At 34.9% G+C, this 19112-nt stretch overlaps 1 protein-coding gene across 1 annotated transcript in view; it reads left to right on the top strand.

The window, feature by feature from the left end:
- The window catches only part of PPP4R2 (protein phosphatase 4 regulatory subunit 2), a 51429-nt gene that overhangs the window by 29660 nt on the left and 2657 nt on the right, over nucleotides 1–19112 (top strand). Inside the window, exons 3-8 of the mRNA XM_061128063.1 lie at nucleotides 5195–5365; nucleotides 15176–15269; nucleotides 16754–16791; nucleotides 17583–17657; nucleotides 17894–18031; nucleotides 18707–18996. Of these exons, the coding sequence (XP_060984046.1) occupies nucleotides 5195–5365; nucleotides 15176–15269; nucleotides 16754–16791; nucleotides 17583–17657; nucleotides 17894–18031; nucleotides 18707–18996 (806 nt within the window). The remainder of the gene's footprint in view (nucleotides 1–5194; nucleotides 5366–15175; nucleotides 15270–16753; nucleotides 16792–17582; nucleotides 17658–17893; nucleotides 18032–18706; nucleotides 18997–19112) is intronic.

Below are 19112 nucleotides of genomic sequence, written 5' to 3'. Positions count from 1 at the left end.
CAGTTTCTGCTTTTGTTTTTATCTGTTGTATTGCATCTAAAAAGTTACCTTTCACATTTAATAGAAGCTTTTTCTTTTTTTCAATTATATATGGCATAATTTGAGTTGTATCAGTTGGACATGATATATAGAGTAACTCTGTTTGTTACATGTGAAACTTAAAATACAAATTTAGTCATTCATTTTATTTTATGGGACTTAGTTCCTGTCTGCTCTAGTGACCTAGAGTTGTTGAAGCTCTCCATAGTTTGCTTTACCTGGTCTTCCATCACTTTTTGTCTTGCTCTTTCCATTAATGTGTTACTGTTGTTTAGATGTCATAGATGGATTTTCAAGCAATTAATGGAAAGATGCAGGATTTTTTTTGTTTTTGTTTTTTTTCAAATGTGTACATGGAAATTCTAATTCATGAAACAGGTTATGACTTAGGGAATGATTATTAAAACTATGAAAAGAATTCTTAAGAAATGAAAAGTGTACAACTCTTATTTCAGTAACCTCCCCTAGTATGTTTAGTTTTAGTTAAATGACTATAGGGAGTCTAGTGAAATTTAAAGATAAATTTTAGTAACCAATGACAATTGGATAGTACTCAGAACTTAATATTAGGCATGTCAGAAATTAAAATGTGCTGCATCTACCTATTAAACATCAAATTCCCCTTCCCCAAAAAATTCTGGGGAAAGGAGGGAAAACTTAATTGTGCATGTAGCTTTAAATAATCACCCTGATCAAATTTTAAAAATGCTTAGTTCAGTTCAATTCGGTCGCTCAGTCGTGTCCAACTCTTTCTGACCCCATGGACTGCAGCACGCCAGGCCTCCCTGTCCATCACCAACTCCCGGAGTTTACCCAAAGTCATGTCCATTGAGTCAGTGATGCCATTAAAGCATCTCACCCTCTGTTGTCCCCTTCTCCTCCCGCCTTCAGTCTTTCCCAGCATCAGGGTCTTTTCTAGGGAGTCAGTTCTTTACATCAGGTGGCCAAAGTATTGGAGTTTTCAGCTTCAGCATCAGTCATTCCAATGAATATTCAGGACTGATTTCCTTTGGGATGGACTGGTTGGATCTCCTTGCAGTCCAAGAGACTCTGAAGAGTCTTCTCCAACACCACAGTTGAAAAGCATCAATTCTTCATCGTTGAGCTTTCTTCATAGTCCAACTCTCACATCCATACATGACTACTGGGAAAACCATAGCTTTGACTAGACGGACCTTTGTTATCAAAGTAATGTCTCGGCTTTTTAATATGCTGTCTAGGTTGGTCATAGCTTTTCTGCCAAGGAGTAAGTGTCTTAATTTCACGGCTTCAGTCACCATATGCAGTGATTTTGGAGGCCAAAAAAAAAAATAAAGCCTGCCACTGTTTCCCAATCTGTTTGCCATGAAGTGATGGGACCAGATGCCATGATCTTAATTTTTTGAATGTTGAGCTTTAAGCCAACTTTTTCACTCTCCTCTTTCACTTTCATCAAGAGGCTCTTTAGTTCTTCTTCACTTTCTGCTGTAAGGGTGGTGTCATCTGCGTATCTGAGGTTATTGATGTTTCTCCTGGCAGTCTTGATTCCAGCTTGTGCTTCCTCCAGCCCAGCGTTTCTCATGATGTACTCTGCATATAAGTTAAATAAGCAAAGTGACAATATACAGCCTTGATGTAATCCTTTTCCTATTTGGAACCAGTCTATTGTTCCATGTCCAGTTCTAACTGTTGCTTCTTGACCTGCATATAGATTTCTCAGGAGGCAGGTCAGGTGGTCTGGTATTCCCATCTCTTCCAGAATTTTCCAGTTTATTGTGATCCACACAAAGGCTTTGGCATAGTCAATAAAGCAGAAAGAGATGTTTTTCTGGAACTTCCTTGCTTTTTCGATGATCCAGGGGATGTTGGCAGTTTGATCTCTGGTTCCTCTGCCTTTTCTAAAACCAGCTTGAATATCTGGAAGTTCACGGTTCACGTTGCTGAAGCCTGGCTTGGAGAATTTTGAGCATTACTTTGCTAGCGTGTGAGATGAGTGCAGTTGTGGGGTAGTTTGAGCATTCTTTGGCATTGCCTAGTAAAAACGCTAGTAGTGAGTAAAATTTACATACCAAATAACCCAGTCCAGCCATTTAACAGGAAGTTATGAGGTCACACATCAACTGTCTCTAACTTTTTGAGGAACTGAACTGCCAAGTCAAGCTCTTTTCCAGAATGGCTGTACACCATTTTGCATTCCCATCAGCAGTGTGTAGGTGTCCACTTGTCCTCCATCCTCCCCAACACTTGTTATTGAATACATCATTTTTAATATAACAGTTTCAGTGGGTATGGAATGGCATCTTGTGGTTTTGATGTGCATTTCCTTAATACACATCTTTTCATGCCCTTATTGGCAGTCTGTCTCCCTTAAACAATAGCATGTCGACCATCCCTTCTCTAAGGCCCTGGCATATGCCTTTCTGTTGTCACTTTGACTATTCTGGATACCTCATAAAAGTGGAATCAGAATACTACTACTTTTGTGTTTGGCTTATTTTGCTTAGTGTGATGTGTTCAAGATTAATCATTGTTTTAGTATGTCAGAATTTTTCTTCCTCTTTAAGGCTGTAGCCCATTGTATGTATGTGTGTGTATATACACCACATTTTGTTTATCTCTTCATCTGTTGATAAACATTTAAGTAGTTTCTACCATTGTGTGTAAGTGAGTTTCATCTGACTTTCTGTTTTTATATCTTTTGCATCTTTTTATATCTTTTGAAAATGGATTTGCTGGATCATATAGTAACTGTTTGATTCTTTTAAAGCATCTTTTCCACAGCGACTCCACTGTTCTACATTCCCACAGGCCGTACCACATAGGTTTCAGTTTCTTTACATACTTGCCAGGCAGTGGTTATCTTTGTTTTGTGTGTGGGGTGCGGGGGGGGGAGTGTTGGTTGGATTTGTTTTGGTTTTTGTTGGATAGGCATCTAATGGATGTGGAGTTCTGTTTTATTGTGATGCCCTGGATATTAACACCTTATCAGAAAGATGATTTGCATATAGTTTCTCCCATTCTGTGGGTTGACTCTTCACTCTTTTCCTCTTTGCTGATAGTGTCCTTTGCTACACAAGTTTTTTATTTTAATATAGTTCAGATTATTTCTTTTGTTGCCTGTAGTTTTGTGGGAGGGTGTCACAATATCTTTCATATTGACAGTGGTAGGTTTTGAAATGTCTTGGGAATGTATCAGGAACCTTTCAAGTCCACAGTGAAGCTCACATTTTCTAGACCTCAAATTTTTTATTTTGAAGTTGAAATTTTATCAATGGTCACAAATATTTCAGTTGATTTTTCTTGATTTTTTTTGAGGACATGTCTACTGGTTTCTTTTGTTTTTTAATAAGCATTATTTATTTGACATTCCTTTCAAGTAAAAAAGGCTTTCTATGTAGAATAGCTCACTCAGCTGGCACCAGTATTTAGCTTAAAGCTACTTGAGCTGTCTGCAGTGTTTCGCTGGGCAGCAGAAGTCCTTTATGTATGTTTTTCATGTTGTTGTCTGTGCTGGGTTAAGTCGCTCAGTCGTGTCCAACTCTTGCAGCCCTGTGGACCGTAGCCCCCCAGGCTCCTCTGTCCATGGGATTCTGCAGGCAAGAATATAGCAGTGGGTTGCCACGCCCTCCAGGGAAACTTCCCAGCCCAGGGATCAAAGCTGCATCTCTGTGTCTATTGCGCTGCCAGGCTGGTTCTAGTGCCACTGGGATGTTAAAAAGACGTGTGTGTACTCAAAAGATTGAGATTTAATTAAGTTAGTCAATTTGCTTTGTTGACCTGTCCAGTCAAATAGTTTTTTCCTTGTTTTAATTGTGACTTTGTGTTGATGAAGAAGGTAACAGCTACGGCCAGTGTGGTTTGGTAGCTGCCGCCTTGATTTGTGCTGAACTGGTGGCTGTTTTACCCCCTGCTGCTTCTGCACCTCCTGTCATTGGAAATGTCAACTCTGTGAAAAAGTCGACTCTGCTCTTAACGAAAATAGCTTTGGCCTCTTGGGGCCACACTTTGAGAGCTGCTGGCTTAGTTTGTAGGGTTGCTGAACCGGGTGGAAGAGTGATCGCAGACTAGCAGTCTTAGCTTGCTTAGGTAGTCTCCTATGGATGAGATCTATCTGCTGCCACTAATGGTTACAGTGTTTGGAGGAATGGTTGGCGTTCCTGACCCTTGTATCTCTTAGAATTTAGGTTATTCAGACAGATTTTGTCACAAAATTTCATTACATTAGTGGTAAAATGTGAGGGGACAGGAATAAAAAGATGTTTATGTTTTCATGAACAGATGTGACAGTTACATACAGATATTAATGAACTTTTTACTTTGAAAGATATGTCTTGTATAGAACATGTGTTATATGCCTTTTAAATGATAAGATAAAAAAATTTTAGTTGAAAGCAAAAGAACTTGGAGAAATTGAAGTTTATTTTACTATTTAGCAGATAACAAGACAAGAAAATTTACTAGTGTATATAAGCATTATAGGGGGCTTTCAAGGTAACTCAGTGGTAAAGAATCCGCCTGCTGGTGCAGGAAATGTGGGTTCAATCCCTGAGTTGGAAAGATCCCTTGGAGGAAGAAATGGCAACCCACACCAGTATTCTTGTCTGGATAATCCCATGGACAGAAGATACTGATAGTCTACAGTCCATGGGGTCACAGAGTTGGACACAGCTGAGCGACTGAGCACATACACATAAGCGTTATTTATACCCTGGATGTTAAGAGCTTAGGGTTTGGGAGTCATTCTGATTTGTCCACTTACAATTGTAAATTTAAGGTTGGGACAGTTTCTAATAACTTATTTTAAGTGGGGACAGTAACACCTCCCTGGTTTGTTGTAAGAGATGGAGTCAAAGTAATGTTTTTAAAATGTGGAAAGTGGGACTTAAACAATAAGCTTTCAATTACTAGAAATACCAGTAATTAATTTTGAAGATTTTAATCTGATTTAGGTTTTGTTTGGATATGGAGTTTGGGAGAATTGGATGGAACCAAGGAGGAGCTTGTGAATTAGATTGATCAGGCATGGTGCAGGCTGCTGAACAAAGTCATTCTCGCAACTACTTTTCCTGATCTTAATTTTGTTAGTGTTGTGATGTATTCTGTATGTGTGCTTTTTGTCCAAGAATTGTGACTCTACATGGTGTTATATATATATTTTTTAATTATTTACTTACAGGATTCAGTGGTCACAGTTTAAAGGCTATTTTATTTTCAAACTGGAGAAGGTGATGGATGATTTCAGAACTTCAGCTCCTGAACCAAGAGGTCCTCCCAACCCTAATGTTGAATATATTCCCTTTGATGAAATGAAGGAAAGAATACTGAAAATTGTCACTGGATTTAATGGGTATGCATTTAATTCTACTTTAAAGGTTTAATTTTTAGCAGATCATTAAACATTTTTTCCTGTAAGTTTTGAAGTGTCTAGTTGTTTGATAACTGGTTATTCATTTGAATGATCTCTATGTCTCATGATATATAGATAGATAGATAGATGTTATTGAGTTCCATTTTACAAGTGTTTAAAATTTTGACAGCTTTTTTTTTTAACTTGAACCACCTTTATATGGTTCAGTGGCATTTAGACTTCAAATATGTGTGACAGTGGAAACATCAAATATTTAAAATTTTTTATATTCATTTTATATTTGATATTATAAATCTTTATACTTTGGAACCTGTCATTGAGGTAAGTAACATTTCTTTTAAAATTAAAAGTAGTTTATGAAAGGATTCTACTTTTTAATTAAAAATATTTTTGTAAGAGTTCCTCTTTTCCCTCTAGTAAGGAACCATTTTAGCCTCTTATAAAACATTGCACTGAAAAGTTACTCTCCACTAAAAATGAAGCTGACTTTTAAATTGTGTGTCATAGTCTGTTATTTTAAATGCTTCCTTTTCAGGACTTTGTATTTTTAGGGCTCCCTTTAGTGAAGGCAAGAAATATTTTTGATGTTGAATTGTTCCGTGTTTAAATTGGCATAATTTGGAGTGTGGAATGACAATACCTAATTAGTGAATTGTGGGTATGGTAACCATGAATTTATATTTAGGAACAGTTTTTGACGGGATTTCATTTGTATTTTTAGGTAGCATGAATGGTCTCAATTTTTTCTTCAGATATTTAATCACATGGGATTTGCAACAAGATAGTGTAATTCACTTAAGCCTTTATTTTATATCTTGTTTCACTGCTTAGCAGTTTGACTTCAGTTATCAAATTCTTAAACTTTGGTTTTGGGTATGTTGCTGAAATACTTTTGGGAGAAATTAAAGCTGCTCTTAGGGGTTTGGGATTGGAGGGAGACTTGTTTTCACTGTGTACCTTGTTGTATTAGTGAAAATTATTTAACTGTATGCATATATTTACTTACTAATTTTTTAAAGCATATACAAGATGAAGCCACATGCTATGTACTGGAAGTATGTTACATAAGGCTTACTATTGAATGTGGTTAAGAATACATCTTGGGGATGTTTATAAATAGTGCAGAGGTTGATAGTACTTAGACATTATGGTAACTCATCTTTTATTTCAGTAAGTTATGGCTTATTTAAAATTAAGAGTTATGGTCAAACAGGTCAAATTATACCGCTGCTTTGTGAATGTGAAGCTACTTGTGATTCTAAATTAGTAATACCATTTTCAATTCTTACACATGAAATTGGATGAAACACAGCTATGTAGGTATTAAATATTTCTCATTTCTTAATTTGTTAAGTAGGTGCTGGAGTGGGTACCCATTTCCTTCTCCAAGGTATTTTATACACACACACACCATAATTTGTTGAATAGATAATTGATCTACCTCTGAAAATGACTTGAACAGTCATTAAATGCCTAAGCATACGTAAATATAATTTTTACTTTGATATTTCAAAATGGCAGTTTACAAATTATTTTTCTTAAGCAGAATCCAAGTCTTAATCAGTGATACATTAGTATTTTTCATTTTTTTTTTGTATTTTTCATTTTTAATGCCCATTTTTATCTATATCATAATAAATTGATATGTGGTGCATTGAGACATCTTTGTAATATTTTTCAGTTTTACTTTTGTGTTTGAATATACACTGATTAGTTGTTGCTCTAAAAATTGTTTTCCTCAGTGGTGAGTAAAACCAGCATCTTTTTCACCTAGTCGGACGGTTTGTCTTTGCCAGTATACTTCTGCTGTATGTAATAGATCTTTTAAATTAAAAAAGTTACAATAGTGTGTTCATAATTTTAAAAATATCCTCAGTTGTCCTAGGAGTGTGTGAAGAAAAGACAGTAGGATCATACTGTATGCTAGTTGTGTTTTACTTCTAGAAGAGCTTTGAAACTTTTATGTCAGTACAGTTAGATCTGTGTGTTCTGTTTGTCTTTATTTGAAATGGCTGCATTATTTCCTGTTATTAACAGATTATGTAGTTCATTTTTTCTGTTCCCTTGGTGGGCATTTATTTTTTGGCTGTTAAAAGTGCTTGTAGTGGCCTTGTACATACATTTTTGTGTATGACGAATGGCGTATGTTGAATTTATATATAGATTTTATTGTTCCTTTTTTTATTTTGTAGAAAAAATTACTAGGTTATCATGTATGCACACTTAAAATTTTTGTTAATATTGCCAGATTGACCTCACAAAATACTTTCATTTATGCTTCTGTGTTATTTGTAAATGCTGTTTATTTTTTCAGTATTTTTGTGGGTATGTCCGTGAATTTGTGCCTCTTTGATTGCAAGTGAAATGGAGCGTGCATGTCTTTAATGACTCTTTTATGAATTGGTTTCTTTCATATCTTTTTTGGTTTTTCTTATCTTTCAGTGGTTTTCTTATTGGTAAGTTTGTTTTGCTGTTTTTGTTTTTAATTAGTGAAAGCTCTATAGTAAATGCTTCAAATTATTTTGACATGAAAAGATTATTTTCTAAAACTAGTATTGTCAGTATATAAATTTTTCCTCTTTTAAGCGGAAATTACCCATTTACTTGTTGGCCGGATTTTCTGAACTGTAAGATTCTGGACACCAAGGGTGGCTATCTTTTCCATCCAAGGCCTAGAAGAGTGAGTGCCTGAATATAATAGGTTATCAGACAAACAGATACTGAATGAATGAGCGAAGGGAATAAGAAAAGCATGTTTCTGTATCTATACTTTGTTTAATGGGGCGTGGTAGAATTTACATGGTTGAATGCTCAAGCTTACTTTAAAAAAAATTTTAGTCATATTTTCTTGTCCTTTTAAAATTACTTTTGAACTTTAACATTTTATAGAAGATGGACTATAGCTATTCTACAGAACTGAAGTTAAAGTTTCTTAGGTGAGAAACACTGAAAGTTAAAAATTACTGAAATTGTAGACATCAATGAATGGTCAATTAAAAGACATCTTATGCCTTAAGTGTGGGATTATAATGAACAAGAGTATCTGGGATTACTCAAAGCAGGCCGTTTATGAAAATCTGCTTCCTACCGTAGATAACTGTGAATATAATTTAGAAACAGTTTGTAGCCAGTAGTTCTTTTCCTATAATGAATGGTACACAAGAGAGATTTTTGAGAGGGCGAGAGAATATAACTTACATTTCTTGTAGTTTATAAAAGATCATTTTATATCCTTCTAATTACTAAAGTGGAAGAGGAATGAATGTAAATTAATTACTTAAGTCTTCCTCTGCTTTTGACAATCTGTTAGACCTAAGACCTCTCTTAAATTAGCAGTAAGCTCTCTTGCTGTGGGTAGTTGACTGAAAGGGCATGGCTGTGTATTTATGAGGGCATCTAGGCAAAGTGCACAACCATTTGATAGCTAGAAATCTTTGTTATATCACTGCTAAGGTGTCAGTTGTAACTGAGGAGTGCTTATCTTTTGGCATGATGGCCTGACTATAAAATTTCTTCTCTGAAGTTATTTTTTAAAAATTATTTTAATGTACATAATTAGAGTTCACTTAGTCCTGAAAACTTTGAAATGATTGTTTTTTTTCTTTTTTAAAATTTATTTTTTTAATTGGAGGATGATTACTTTACCATGATTTGCTGGTTTCTGCTGTCCATCAGTGTGAATCGGCCATGGGTACACATGTGTCCCCTCCCTCTTGCACCGAATGACTTGTTTGTATGCTTGTCTGCACCAGTGCAGGTACCCTGTGTGTTTCTGCACCTGAGGGTTTGCCTCTTCATATTTTTTTAAAGGTCTATATACAAGATTTTCAGTACTTTAAAATCTGGATTGTAGATGTAAAACATTTACTCCTTTTCTGATTTTATATTGTTTGCTTTATAGTTAGCTTAAGGTTATTCAAGGATGAGAGAATGGATTCTAGCCTTTCATTACTTGATTCTTTTACTCCTTTTACCTATTACTGCTTGCTGGTGTACCTGTTCCTCTTGGGGAAGATAGAGTTATTGCATTTTATGTTCATTATTTGTGTCAGTATTTGTTGAGTATATTGAATCTATTGGAAGAAATTTATTTTTTCTGTATTACCTTTTTTAGCATAACTTGTTGAGACTCAGGATTGCTTAGTAGCCTTCCCTCCTTACTCCCCTGACTGCCTTGCCTTGCTTGTGTGGTGGTAATAGGGTTTGATGTCATGCTGTCTTTAATAAAATCTTATAAATGAAAGAGAGGAAATAACAGAAACCTAATGAATTTTTCGTAACATTTTTATTTGAAGCAAGTAAAGTAATTCAGGCACTGTAGAAGGTGATTAACTGGTTAAAAGTGTTGTCAGTTGCTGCCAATTTCTTTTAGGGTGGGGAATGACGTAGATACTAGTTTATGGTTATTTATCATTATTGAAAGGGCCAAATTCTTCTTTTTCTTAACTTATAATGCTGTTTTCAATAAATCCCAATTTCTAACATTTGAGGTATAAAATATATGCACATGAATATTTATGACATGTATATATTTATACAGATGTTAAAGCCTGATCCAGAAAGAACATATTGCTTTAAGTAAGATTGTATCACAAGATTCCACTGGTGATTTTGTGTTTTGTTTTTTTTTAATTTATTTATTTTAGTTGGAGGCTAATTACTTTACAGTATTGTAGTGGGTTTTGCCATACACTGACATGAATCAGCCATGGGTGTACATGTGTTCCCCATCCTGAGCCCCTCTCCCAGCTCCCTTCCCATCCCATCCCTCTGGGTCATCCCAGCGCACCAGCCCCAAGCACTTATCCAACCTGGACTGGTGATCTGTTTCATATATGGTAATATACATGTTCCAATGCTATTCTCTCAGATCATCCCACCCTCGCCTTCTCCCACAGAGTCCAAAAGACTGTTCTATATATCTGTGTCTCTTTTGCTGTCTCGCATATATGGTTATCGTTACCATCTTCTAAATTCCACATATATGTATTAGTATATTATATTGGTATTTTTCTTTTTGGCTTAATTCACTCTGTATAATAGGCTCCAGTTTCATCCACCTCATTAGAACTGATTTAAATGTATTCTTTTTAATGGCTGAGTAATATTCCATTGTGTATATGTACCACAGCTTTCTTATCCATTTGTCTGCCGATGGACATCTAGGTTGCTTCCATGTCCTGGCTATTATAAACAGTGCTGCGATGAACTTTGGGGTACACGTGTCTCTTTCAGTTCTGGTTTCCTCGGTGTGTATGCCCAGCAGTGGGATTGCTGGGTCATATGGCAGTTCTATTTCCAGTTTTGTAAGGAATCTCCACACTGTTGTCCATAGTGGCTGTACTAGTTTGCATTCCCACCAAAATCCACTGGTGATTTCTAACTTCGGTAGGACTTTAGAGTAAACAAAACTCAGTACATTTAATCTTTGATACCTATGAGATACTTGTTAATTTCCACTTAGATAGTAATTCTGTTAACTAAGACAGTATAAATACGGTCATTAATAGAAAATAAAGATGTAGTAAAAATTGTACCTTTATGCATAAAAGTTATTGGCTATTTTAGCATTTTTTAAATCAGATGTCTGATTTTATGGTTAGCTCTTTAGCCTTTTACTTTAATGGTCTCTGTGTTTTAATTTCCTTTATCTTTTTTTTATGAGGAACATTGCTTATCTAACATGTGAAAGTCGCTCAGTTGTGTCTGACTCTTTGTGACCCCACAGACCATACAGTCCATGAAATTCTCTAGGCCAGAATACTGGAGTGGGTAGCCTTTCCCTTCTCCAGGGGATCTCCCAATCCAGGGATCGAACCCAGGTCTCCCACATTGCAGGCGGATTCTTGACCAGCTGAGCCACCAGGGAAGCCCAGTATATAACTATATAACATACATATAATTATATTATGTAGAAGTAAGAAAGATTTTTTTTTTTTTTTTTGATGGGTGCTTTCTTTCCAGCTGAATATCTTGGTGTATGTCCAGAATATTGGCACATCTTGATGATCAAACATTTAAACAGATAAATTTAAAAATATTAATTTTAGTCACTTAGAATCTTTCTCAGGTTAAAATACAAGACAGAAAATTCTAACTTTAGAGCCTGGTGTTTACAGTTTCTAATTTATGCTTAGATGTCTTTCTCTGTTCAACAGCATTCATTTTCATTTATTTTTATTAGTTGGAGGCTAATTACTTTACAGTATTGTAGTGGTTTTTGCCATATATTGACATGAATCAGCCATGGATTTACATGTGTTCCCCATCCCAACAGCATTCTTGATATTTGAATTCCCATAGCTTTTAGGTACATAAGATTTGATTTTTTTTTTTTTTTAAGTCAGTAGATGGAGACAGATTGCAGGCAAATTAAGGTGTATACGTAATGTAAAACGTGTGATCCTGTTTCATCAGATTTAGTTACTTTTTGGAATTAAAAGGAATATTTTTAAAATCATTTTTTGTTTTGTTTCACCATAGTTGGTCTCTGGAGTGGAGAGTTTGTGCCTTCTCAAAATCTACAGTAAATATCAGATGAAATTGGGATAATGATAGGAACTAAGATTTATTGAACCCTTCATTAAGTATTTCAGGCCCTGAGTGATTTATGGGCTTCCCTCATAGCTCAGCTGGTAAAGACTGCCTGCAATGCAGGATGCCCCAGTTTGATTCCTGGGTCAGAAAGATCCCCTGGAGAAGGGATAGGCTACCCACTCCCGTATGCTTGGGCTTCCCTTGTGGCTCAGCTGGTAAAGAATCATCCTGCAGTGGGGGAGGCCTGGGTTCGATCCCTGGGTTGGGAAGATCCCCTGGAGAAGGGACTGGCTACCATTCCAGTATTCTGGCCTGGAGAATTCCGTGTACTATATATAGTCCATGGTTCGCAAAGAGTTTGACACGACTGAGTGACTTTCACTTTCAAGTGGTTTATATGCATTATGTATCAGCGCTAATGATAATTACTTAAGAAGTGTGTTTTCAGAATCCCTGTTTGCCAGAAGAGGCGGTGAAGACTTTAAAGAGGTAAATTCAACCTGGGCACAGTGTCCCAGAGCGTTAGCCAGTATTGGTTTTTTTTAAAGCCATACTACCTTATATGTAACTAGTGTTTTATTAGATACTGTAGACATAGTTTTTGGGGGGTTTGCTTAACAAAATGCACACTAATCATATCCTTAATAAGTTTTTTTCTTCCAGTTCCTTATGTAATCTTAGTTTTCATCTTAGGATGTAGACAAGTAACATATAGGTAATGCAGAATAAACTGAATGCATTTTAAGTAACTCAAAATATTTTTCTACTTAATTGTTTTACAGTGCACCTTTACTAATAAATAAATACCTTTCCCCATTCTCCCAATTTCGGGATTCTGGTTCATATTTTTCATTGAGAGTTAGTAGTATTCAGTTTTGCTCTTTTTTTGTTCTTAGCACATGTCTTAATTTAGCTAGTGATAATTTTTTATTAGAAGAATTGTTAATGTTTTCAGGAGTTAGAATAAACTGTCTTGTGTGCTTATGTGTAGTGGAAGAATAACAGAAAGCAGACCTTTCATAGAGTCGTACTGAGCATTCATTTTGGATTTACCTGGTTCATTTTTATACCTTCTTTTAAAGACCCACCTCAAATTACGCGTTCCCATGTTTATGCTCGATTCCCTGGCATACAATTTATTCTTTTCTCTGTAGCACTGTGTACACAGTTTTATTAGATTTGCTGTCATAATTGTTTACCTTAAGTGTCTTTCAAGTCTGCTGTTGAGTAAACTAGCTTTATAGTCTCACGTTTACGTAAAAGATTAAAAAGTACAAACTTTATGAAGAGATCTTCAATGCAGTTGTCAAAATTATGATAATTGTTTCCAGTGGGTACTTTGATTTACAGGAAGTGTTTGTATTTTAAAACTGTTCACTTGAGTGAGAGTTGTATAACATCTTAGTGCCATCTATTGGACACTTGGTAAAATGACTTTAAAAGCTTCTGAAAATGTCTTAATTGTAAACTTATTTTGTTTATGCAAACATAATACATTTTTCTTTCTAAAGCAGTATTAACATTTACCCACAAATACAGTGTTAATAATTGACTACACATTTTAACTACTTTTCTAGGGAAAATTAGCCAAAACATTTTTGTCTACAACCACGATTAAGCAGGAAGTTGGAAGATTCTCATGTTTTATGGTTAATTTTAATTTAAGAGAAAACACTGCTGTCTGTGTGAAGGAAATTTAGCTGAAGGAATAGACATAACTAGTATTAAAATAGTTTATTACTGTTTAAGTATTTGGTAAATAGTATTTGAGTGTCCTTAATACTGGATCCTACTTTGCTTATTTTTTAAAATGTATAAAAACTTTTAATTACAGTATCACTCTGAGATCGTCAGTGAGGGAATAGGGTTGAGGGGGAGTATGTGGGTGTTTGGGATTTGGAAAGCAATGAGCTCAACAAGGGGCAACGTACTAGTATGCCACTAATATTCTGAAGTCCATGATGGTTTTATATATATAAATTATATATTGAATGTCATGTATGTGAAGAGATCCTGCCCTTAAGAAGCTTTCAGTCAAATATGAAGAAAAGACACATTTTGGGAAAACAAGATGCTTTATTTTGACAGTGTATTTTACTCTGATTTTGAAATGTGAAAAAAAAATATTACTCTTTCTCAGAAACTCAAAGAACTTTGCTAAAAGAATAGTACTGATGCTAAGAATATAAGAACTAAACTTTGTTGGTCCAGCTAGCTAGAAAATGTTCATTTATTATTTTGTGTGTGTGTGATACAGTGGAAGAGAGAACATGGAATTTGAAGTTCGAGAACCTGAGTTTGAGTTCCGCACTATTAATCACTAAATTGCCTTCCATTGTGGGAGAGGAAGAATTTTGTGTTGAACTGCCTGTAAACAGGAAACAACTTCGTAAATAATAACTATTAATTTGAGGCTTTGTAATTATCTTTATAAGGAGAATAAGTAGATTTTATATGGCAGATACTGAAGCCTGAAGTTTACATACACACAGCTGCATTTATCATTATCTCTGGTGAGATTTTGCTATTCATATTGTAATTCTGAGGAATGCTAACAGTGTGTGAGATAAAAACTCACTCATTTATAAAATCAGTTTAGGTCCAATTTATGTCTCAGATTTGTATTTTCTATGATCAGGTGAAAATTTGATTGTGGTTGTAAGTATTTGGTAAAGTTCTCAGTAAGGTACTTAGCAGATCTATAGAGTGTGTGTGTTTGTATGTATTTTAAGTTTGATGAAACATATAGGTTGTATATAAAATTTTATTATGGAGCAGAACTGTATAATACTTTTTCATTGGAATTACTTCATGTTCTGTCTGATAACAAAACATTTGTAGTTTATTTGAACACTGTAAAAAAAAATTGGTGTGCAAAAGAATGCTTGAGAAAGTTTATGTATTGAATAAACTCTCACTTGTTTATTTGTGTTGCCTCTCTTTAAACTTAAAATTGAATTATCAAAAATAAGAGTGTTAAAATTTTTTCTCAGTTTTGAAGCTTTCTGTTCATTTTGGATGTTCTTTTTTATTGCTTTTTAAGGGAAGGGAGGGGGAAATTGTTTTATTTTTTAAAGAGAACAGGTGTGCTTATTGTCTTGCCTAATTCTAGGTGATTCATCCATTCATTTGTAGCATTTTCTTTTGTAGCTTAACATGGGTGACTAGATAAAGCTTGAAATAGCAAGAGTAATGTTTCTAATTTTCTTGAAAATTAATAATCTTAAACTATAAAATTATATTCTATTGCAGTATACCTTTTACTATTCAGCGACTATGTGAATTACTAACAGATCCAAGGAGAAACTATACGGGAACAGACAAATTTCTCAGAGGAGTGGAAAAGGTATGTATTGTATAATGGAATTATATTAAACTGTAGCATAATAGATTTTCTTTGAGTAGGCTCTACTTCAGGCATCTTGTCTTGAAATAGGTTTCTCAGCTTACCTGAAGTTTTTCCCAAATTATGTTCTAGGTTTCAGAGAAAGATTTAATAGGAGGAAGGCAGAAGAATGCTTGGGAAAAGCAGTTTATTATTGTCTCTTGGAAATTCTTCATAAATCTTAACATATTAATAGTTCTGAGAAGTTCTATAATTGATATCTTAAAGATAGAGGGTTTTGCAAATTTAGCTACAGAATTCGTTTCTTTAGTTCTAGAATTCAGAGGTACACAACTTGGAAAAATGACTAATACAAAGCATTTAAGGTAGGTATTGAGAAGGATTATGTCACATTTAAGAATACGTGAAGAGTTAGGTTTTTTGTGGGTGAGGAGATGTTAGAGGGCCCAGCATTCTGAACAAAGGCAATAATCTGAGAGACAACTACATCAAAGTGTTTGAGGGAATGAAAAGCAAGAGATTGGCTTGTGTGGAGTGAAGAATGAATGAAGGAGCTACATGTGAACTGAGATTGTGGACCATTGGTTTTGCTAATTCCTATTGTGATTGATCCTAAAATACAGTCTAGTATACATTTTAAGGTTCTTTTCAAATCTGTTTATTTTACCCTTGGAGCAGGAATCCAAAATCATTACCTAGTGATTTTAAGTAGATCTTAGGGTCTAACTGGATTAATGGGTTTGTTGAGCTCTGAGGGCAGGAAATTGAGATGCTTCTTCAGGACTTACCAGTTCAGAGACTTCCATACTTACATCTTGGCAGTCTTTGGATGGAGAGGCGGTGTCACAGCAGTCATGACTGTGAGGCTGTGGGCCAGTCACGTATCCAGGTCTCCGTTTCCCCATCTGTAAAAGGTGGGCCATAGTAGGTCTGTGAGGAGGATTAAATTATAAAGCACTTACTTCGGCTCAGCAAACTTTCAATGAATATTAAATTATTGGTAAAGTTATGATTATCAGGAAGGTTATAAAAAGGTTTGTGTCTCTCTCCCTGAGGTGTATTATGCTACACATCAAGCTTTTGAGTGGGTACTGCTTTACAGGGAAATTTATTATTATAAGGCCTAAATACTTCAAGCTCTAAATATCTTGGTGTGATTCTATCTAAAATAAGAGAACATGGTTCTGTTCTGTTACATACAATACATAAAATACATAATGTCAAAAGCAAAACAATGTCCAAAGCAACTGGGAAAAAGAGGAGACTGCGGAAACAGACAGCTCAGTAAGTTATTAGAGTTTGGTCTATTGCTACTGTTCTAGTTTTTGCTTTTTTATTGAAGGTTTTGTTTTTAGCCATTTCTTTTATTAGTAAAAAATGTAATACATGGAAACTTGATAGCGGGGTGATTTTGGGAAATTAAAAACAGGTAAACTTTATGTTGTACATTTCCTCATATTAATCAGTAAATTTTGTTATTGCAGAATGTGATGGTTGTTAGCTGTGTTTATCCTTCCTCAGAGTAAGTATAGCTGCTTTTCTTTTTTCCTGGTATATTATATTCTGTTCTTTCATTTTTAATATATGTCTTAAAAATATGTTGTAATTATTTTATATATAATTAAGCATGGTAACATTTGTAAATACTTAACTACCAACCAGTTCCCAGAGTAGAATATTACCAATAAACGTTACCTGTATGTTTTCCCAGTGAAAAGATTTGTGTTAAATAGATTCATGATTTACTGCAATCTTAACATTGTTGGATTTATGTACTATCTTGATGACATTGCTCTTCTTGAAGGACTATTATTTCCGATTGTCACGAGTTACATAGTAAATTTAGGTAGCAGTATAGGGCACATTTCTTGGTACCACTGGTATTTTATTAGGAGTGGATGTCCTGGGATTATGGAAAGTTTAGCGCAGTGTCCATGGCTTCCACTGAATGTCAGTAATGTCCCCCCTACGTCCACCAAAAAATGTATTTATTCATTGCTACATGTGTTCGCTAAGGATATGGAGTGAGGGAAGAGGGATTGTAGGAAAATGTTGCCCCCTGTTGAGAAGCATTGGTTTAATGGTTAAAATACCTGATTTCATAGAACGATTATGGTGAATTTGTTTCAGAACTCTTGAAGAATATATTTGTGTATTGTTAAGTGAGATACTAAGATAATTTCATGGTTATTTCTATGAGAAGTCTTTTGTTTGATTCTGTGACATTGAAGTCTTACAAAAGATCTTTTAGACCCTTGATTCTTATCAAAGTTAACTGAACTATCCATAAAAAAAATTTTTTCCCTCTCATAGGAAGAACAATTCCAATAGTTTAAATCGAATGAATGGTGTTATGTTTCCTGGAAATTCACCAAGTTACACTGAAAGGTGAGATTATTGATTTTTTCTTATTCAAAGAGCTGCAGTTTCTTAATTTTGAATAGGAAACTCAATGTACTTTTTAAAAATTGGGAATTTTATGGCAGGTATAGGATGATATACCAAAAAGAATTAATTTGGTGACCTTGGTTCTGAAAGTATTTCTGTGATGTGTGCATATAAACCTTGGGAGGGTTGACTTTTTTACAAAAATGGAAAAATGATGTTCATTTCTCTTACCGTAGGTCTAATATAAATGGGCCTGGAACACCCAGGCCACTTAATCGACCAAAAGTTCCTTTGTCAGTTCCCATGACAACAAACGGCTTGCCTGAGAGCACAGACAGCAAAGAGTCAAAGCAAAATGAAGACAAAAATCACAGGTTTGTATGTGATTTATTTTTGAAAACAAATGTTTTCCCAAAAAAGTTACATTTATTGATGGTTTTTCAGCACTCCTTATTTATGATTTACAGTTTACTGTTGTTTTGAGGAGGAGAAAATATTTTAATGCACTTAAAAAGGGCATTAGCATATGCTGACAGTGGGCAGAGAAAAGACTTTTAATTGCTTGTTTGGGAAGATTCTATTTGTAATAGGGTGTTAAGAAAATGATCATGATAAATTTTTTTCTTTTAGAAAATTACTTGAAGGAGAAGATACTTGTAAATGAGTTCAAATTCTGTGAATCATTTCTCTTTGTAGATCATAAAAGGAAATCTTTTTATTGATATCCCATCTTTTTCTTATCACATTAAGGGAAAGATGTGAGTGAGAGGAATTAAGAGTATGTCTCAAGGGGGAACTTGTAGTTTTATTTTAAGAGGACATTTAGCTCGCTGAAGCATTGAACACAAAAGTCATGTAATTTATTGAGTAGTCCTAGTGGGAAATGTTTAACATTTTAGGTGTCTTGGGAATTATTCTCTTTGTTTTTCTTTGCCCAGATGTTATAATTTAACTTGCACAGTGAAAGTTATATATTATTAGAACTTAAAAATAGAATGTACAAGATGAAGGAACAGTTTTATTAATGACACTTTTAAAAATATTTACAGTGACTCTTCAACATCTGAATCAGAAGGTTCCTCGGTGAGCCCTATAAAAAATAAACATCCAGATGAAGATACTGTGGAGGCGGAAGGGCATGAGGTAAAAAGACTCAGGTTCGACAAAGAAAGTGAAGTCAGAGAGATGGCCAGTCAGACATCTTCCAGTGAAATTTCTTCAGTTATGGTAGAAGAAACAGAAGCTCCATCTTCATCTCAGAATAAAGACAAAGAAAGTAGTTGTACCAGGCAGCACTGTACAGAAGAGGATGAAGAAGAGGATGAAGAGGAAGAAGAAGGTATTTAGAGACCATCTGTAAAAGGGTGGAGTAAGGAGATCCTCAAATACTTGTACTTCATTTTTGCGTGAAAGAATTTAACATAATGGAACTCCTTATAATGCTGATGTTGGGTT

Source organism: Dama dama, chromosome 24 (assembly GCF_033118175.1).
Source record: "Dama dama isolate Ldn47 chromosome 24, ASM3311817v1, whole genome shotgun sequence".
NCBI lineage: Eukaryota > Metazoa > Chordata > Mammalia > Artiodactyla > Cervidae > Dama > Dama dama.
Note: the sequence above shows the minus strand (reverse complement) of the source record. Positions and strands in the feature narration are given on the sequence as shown.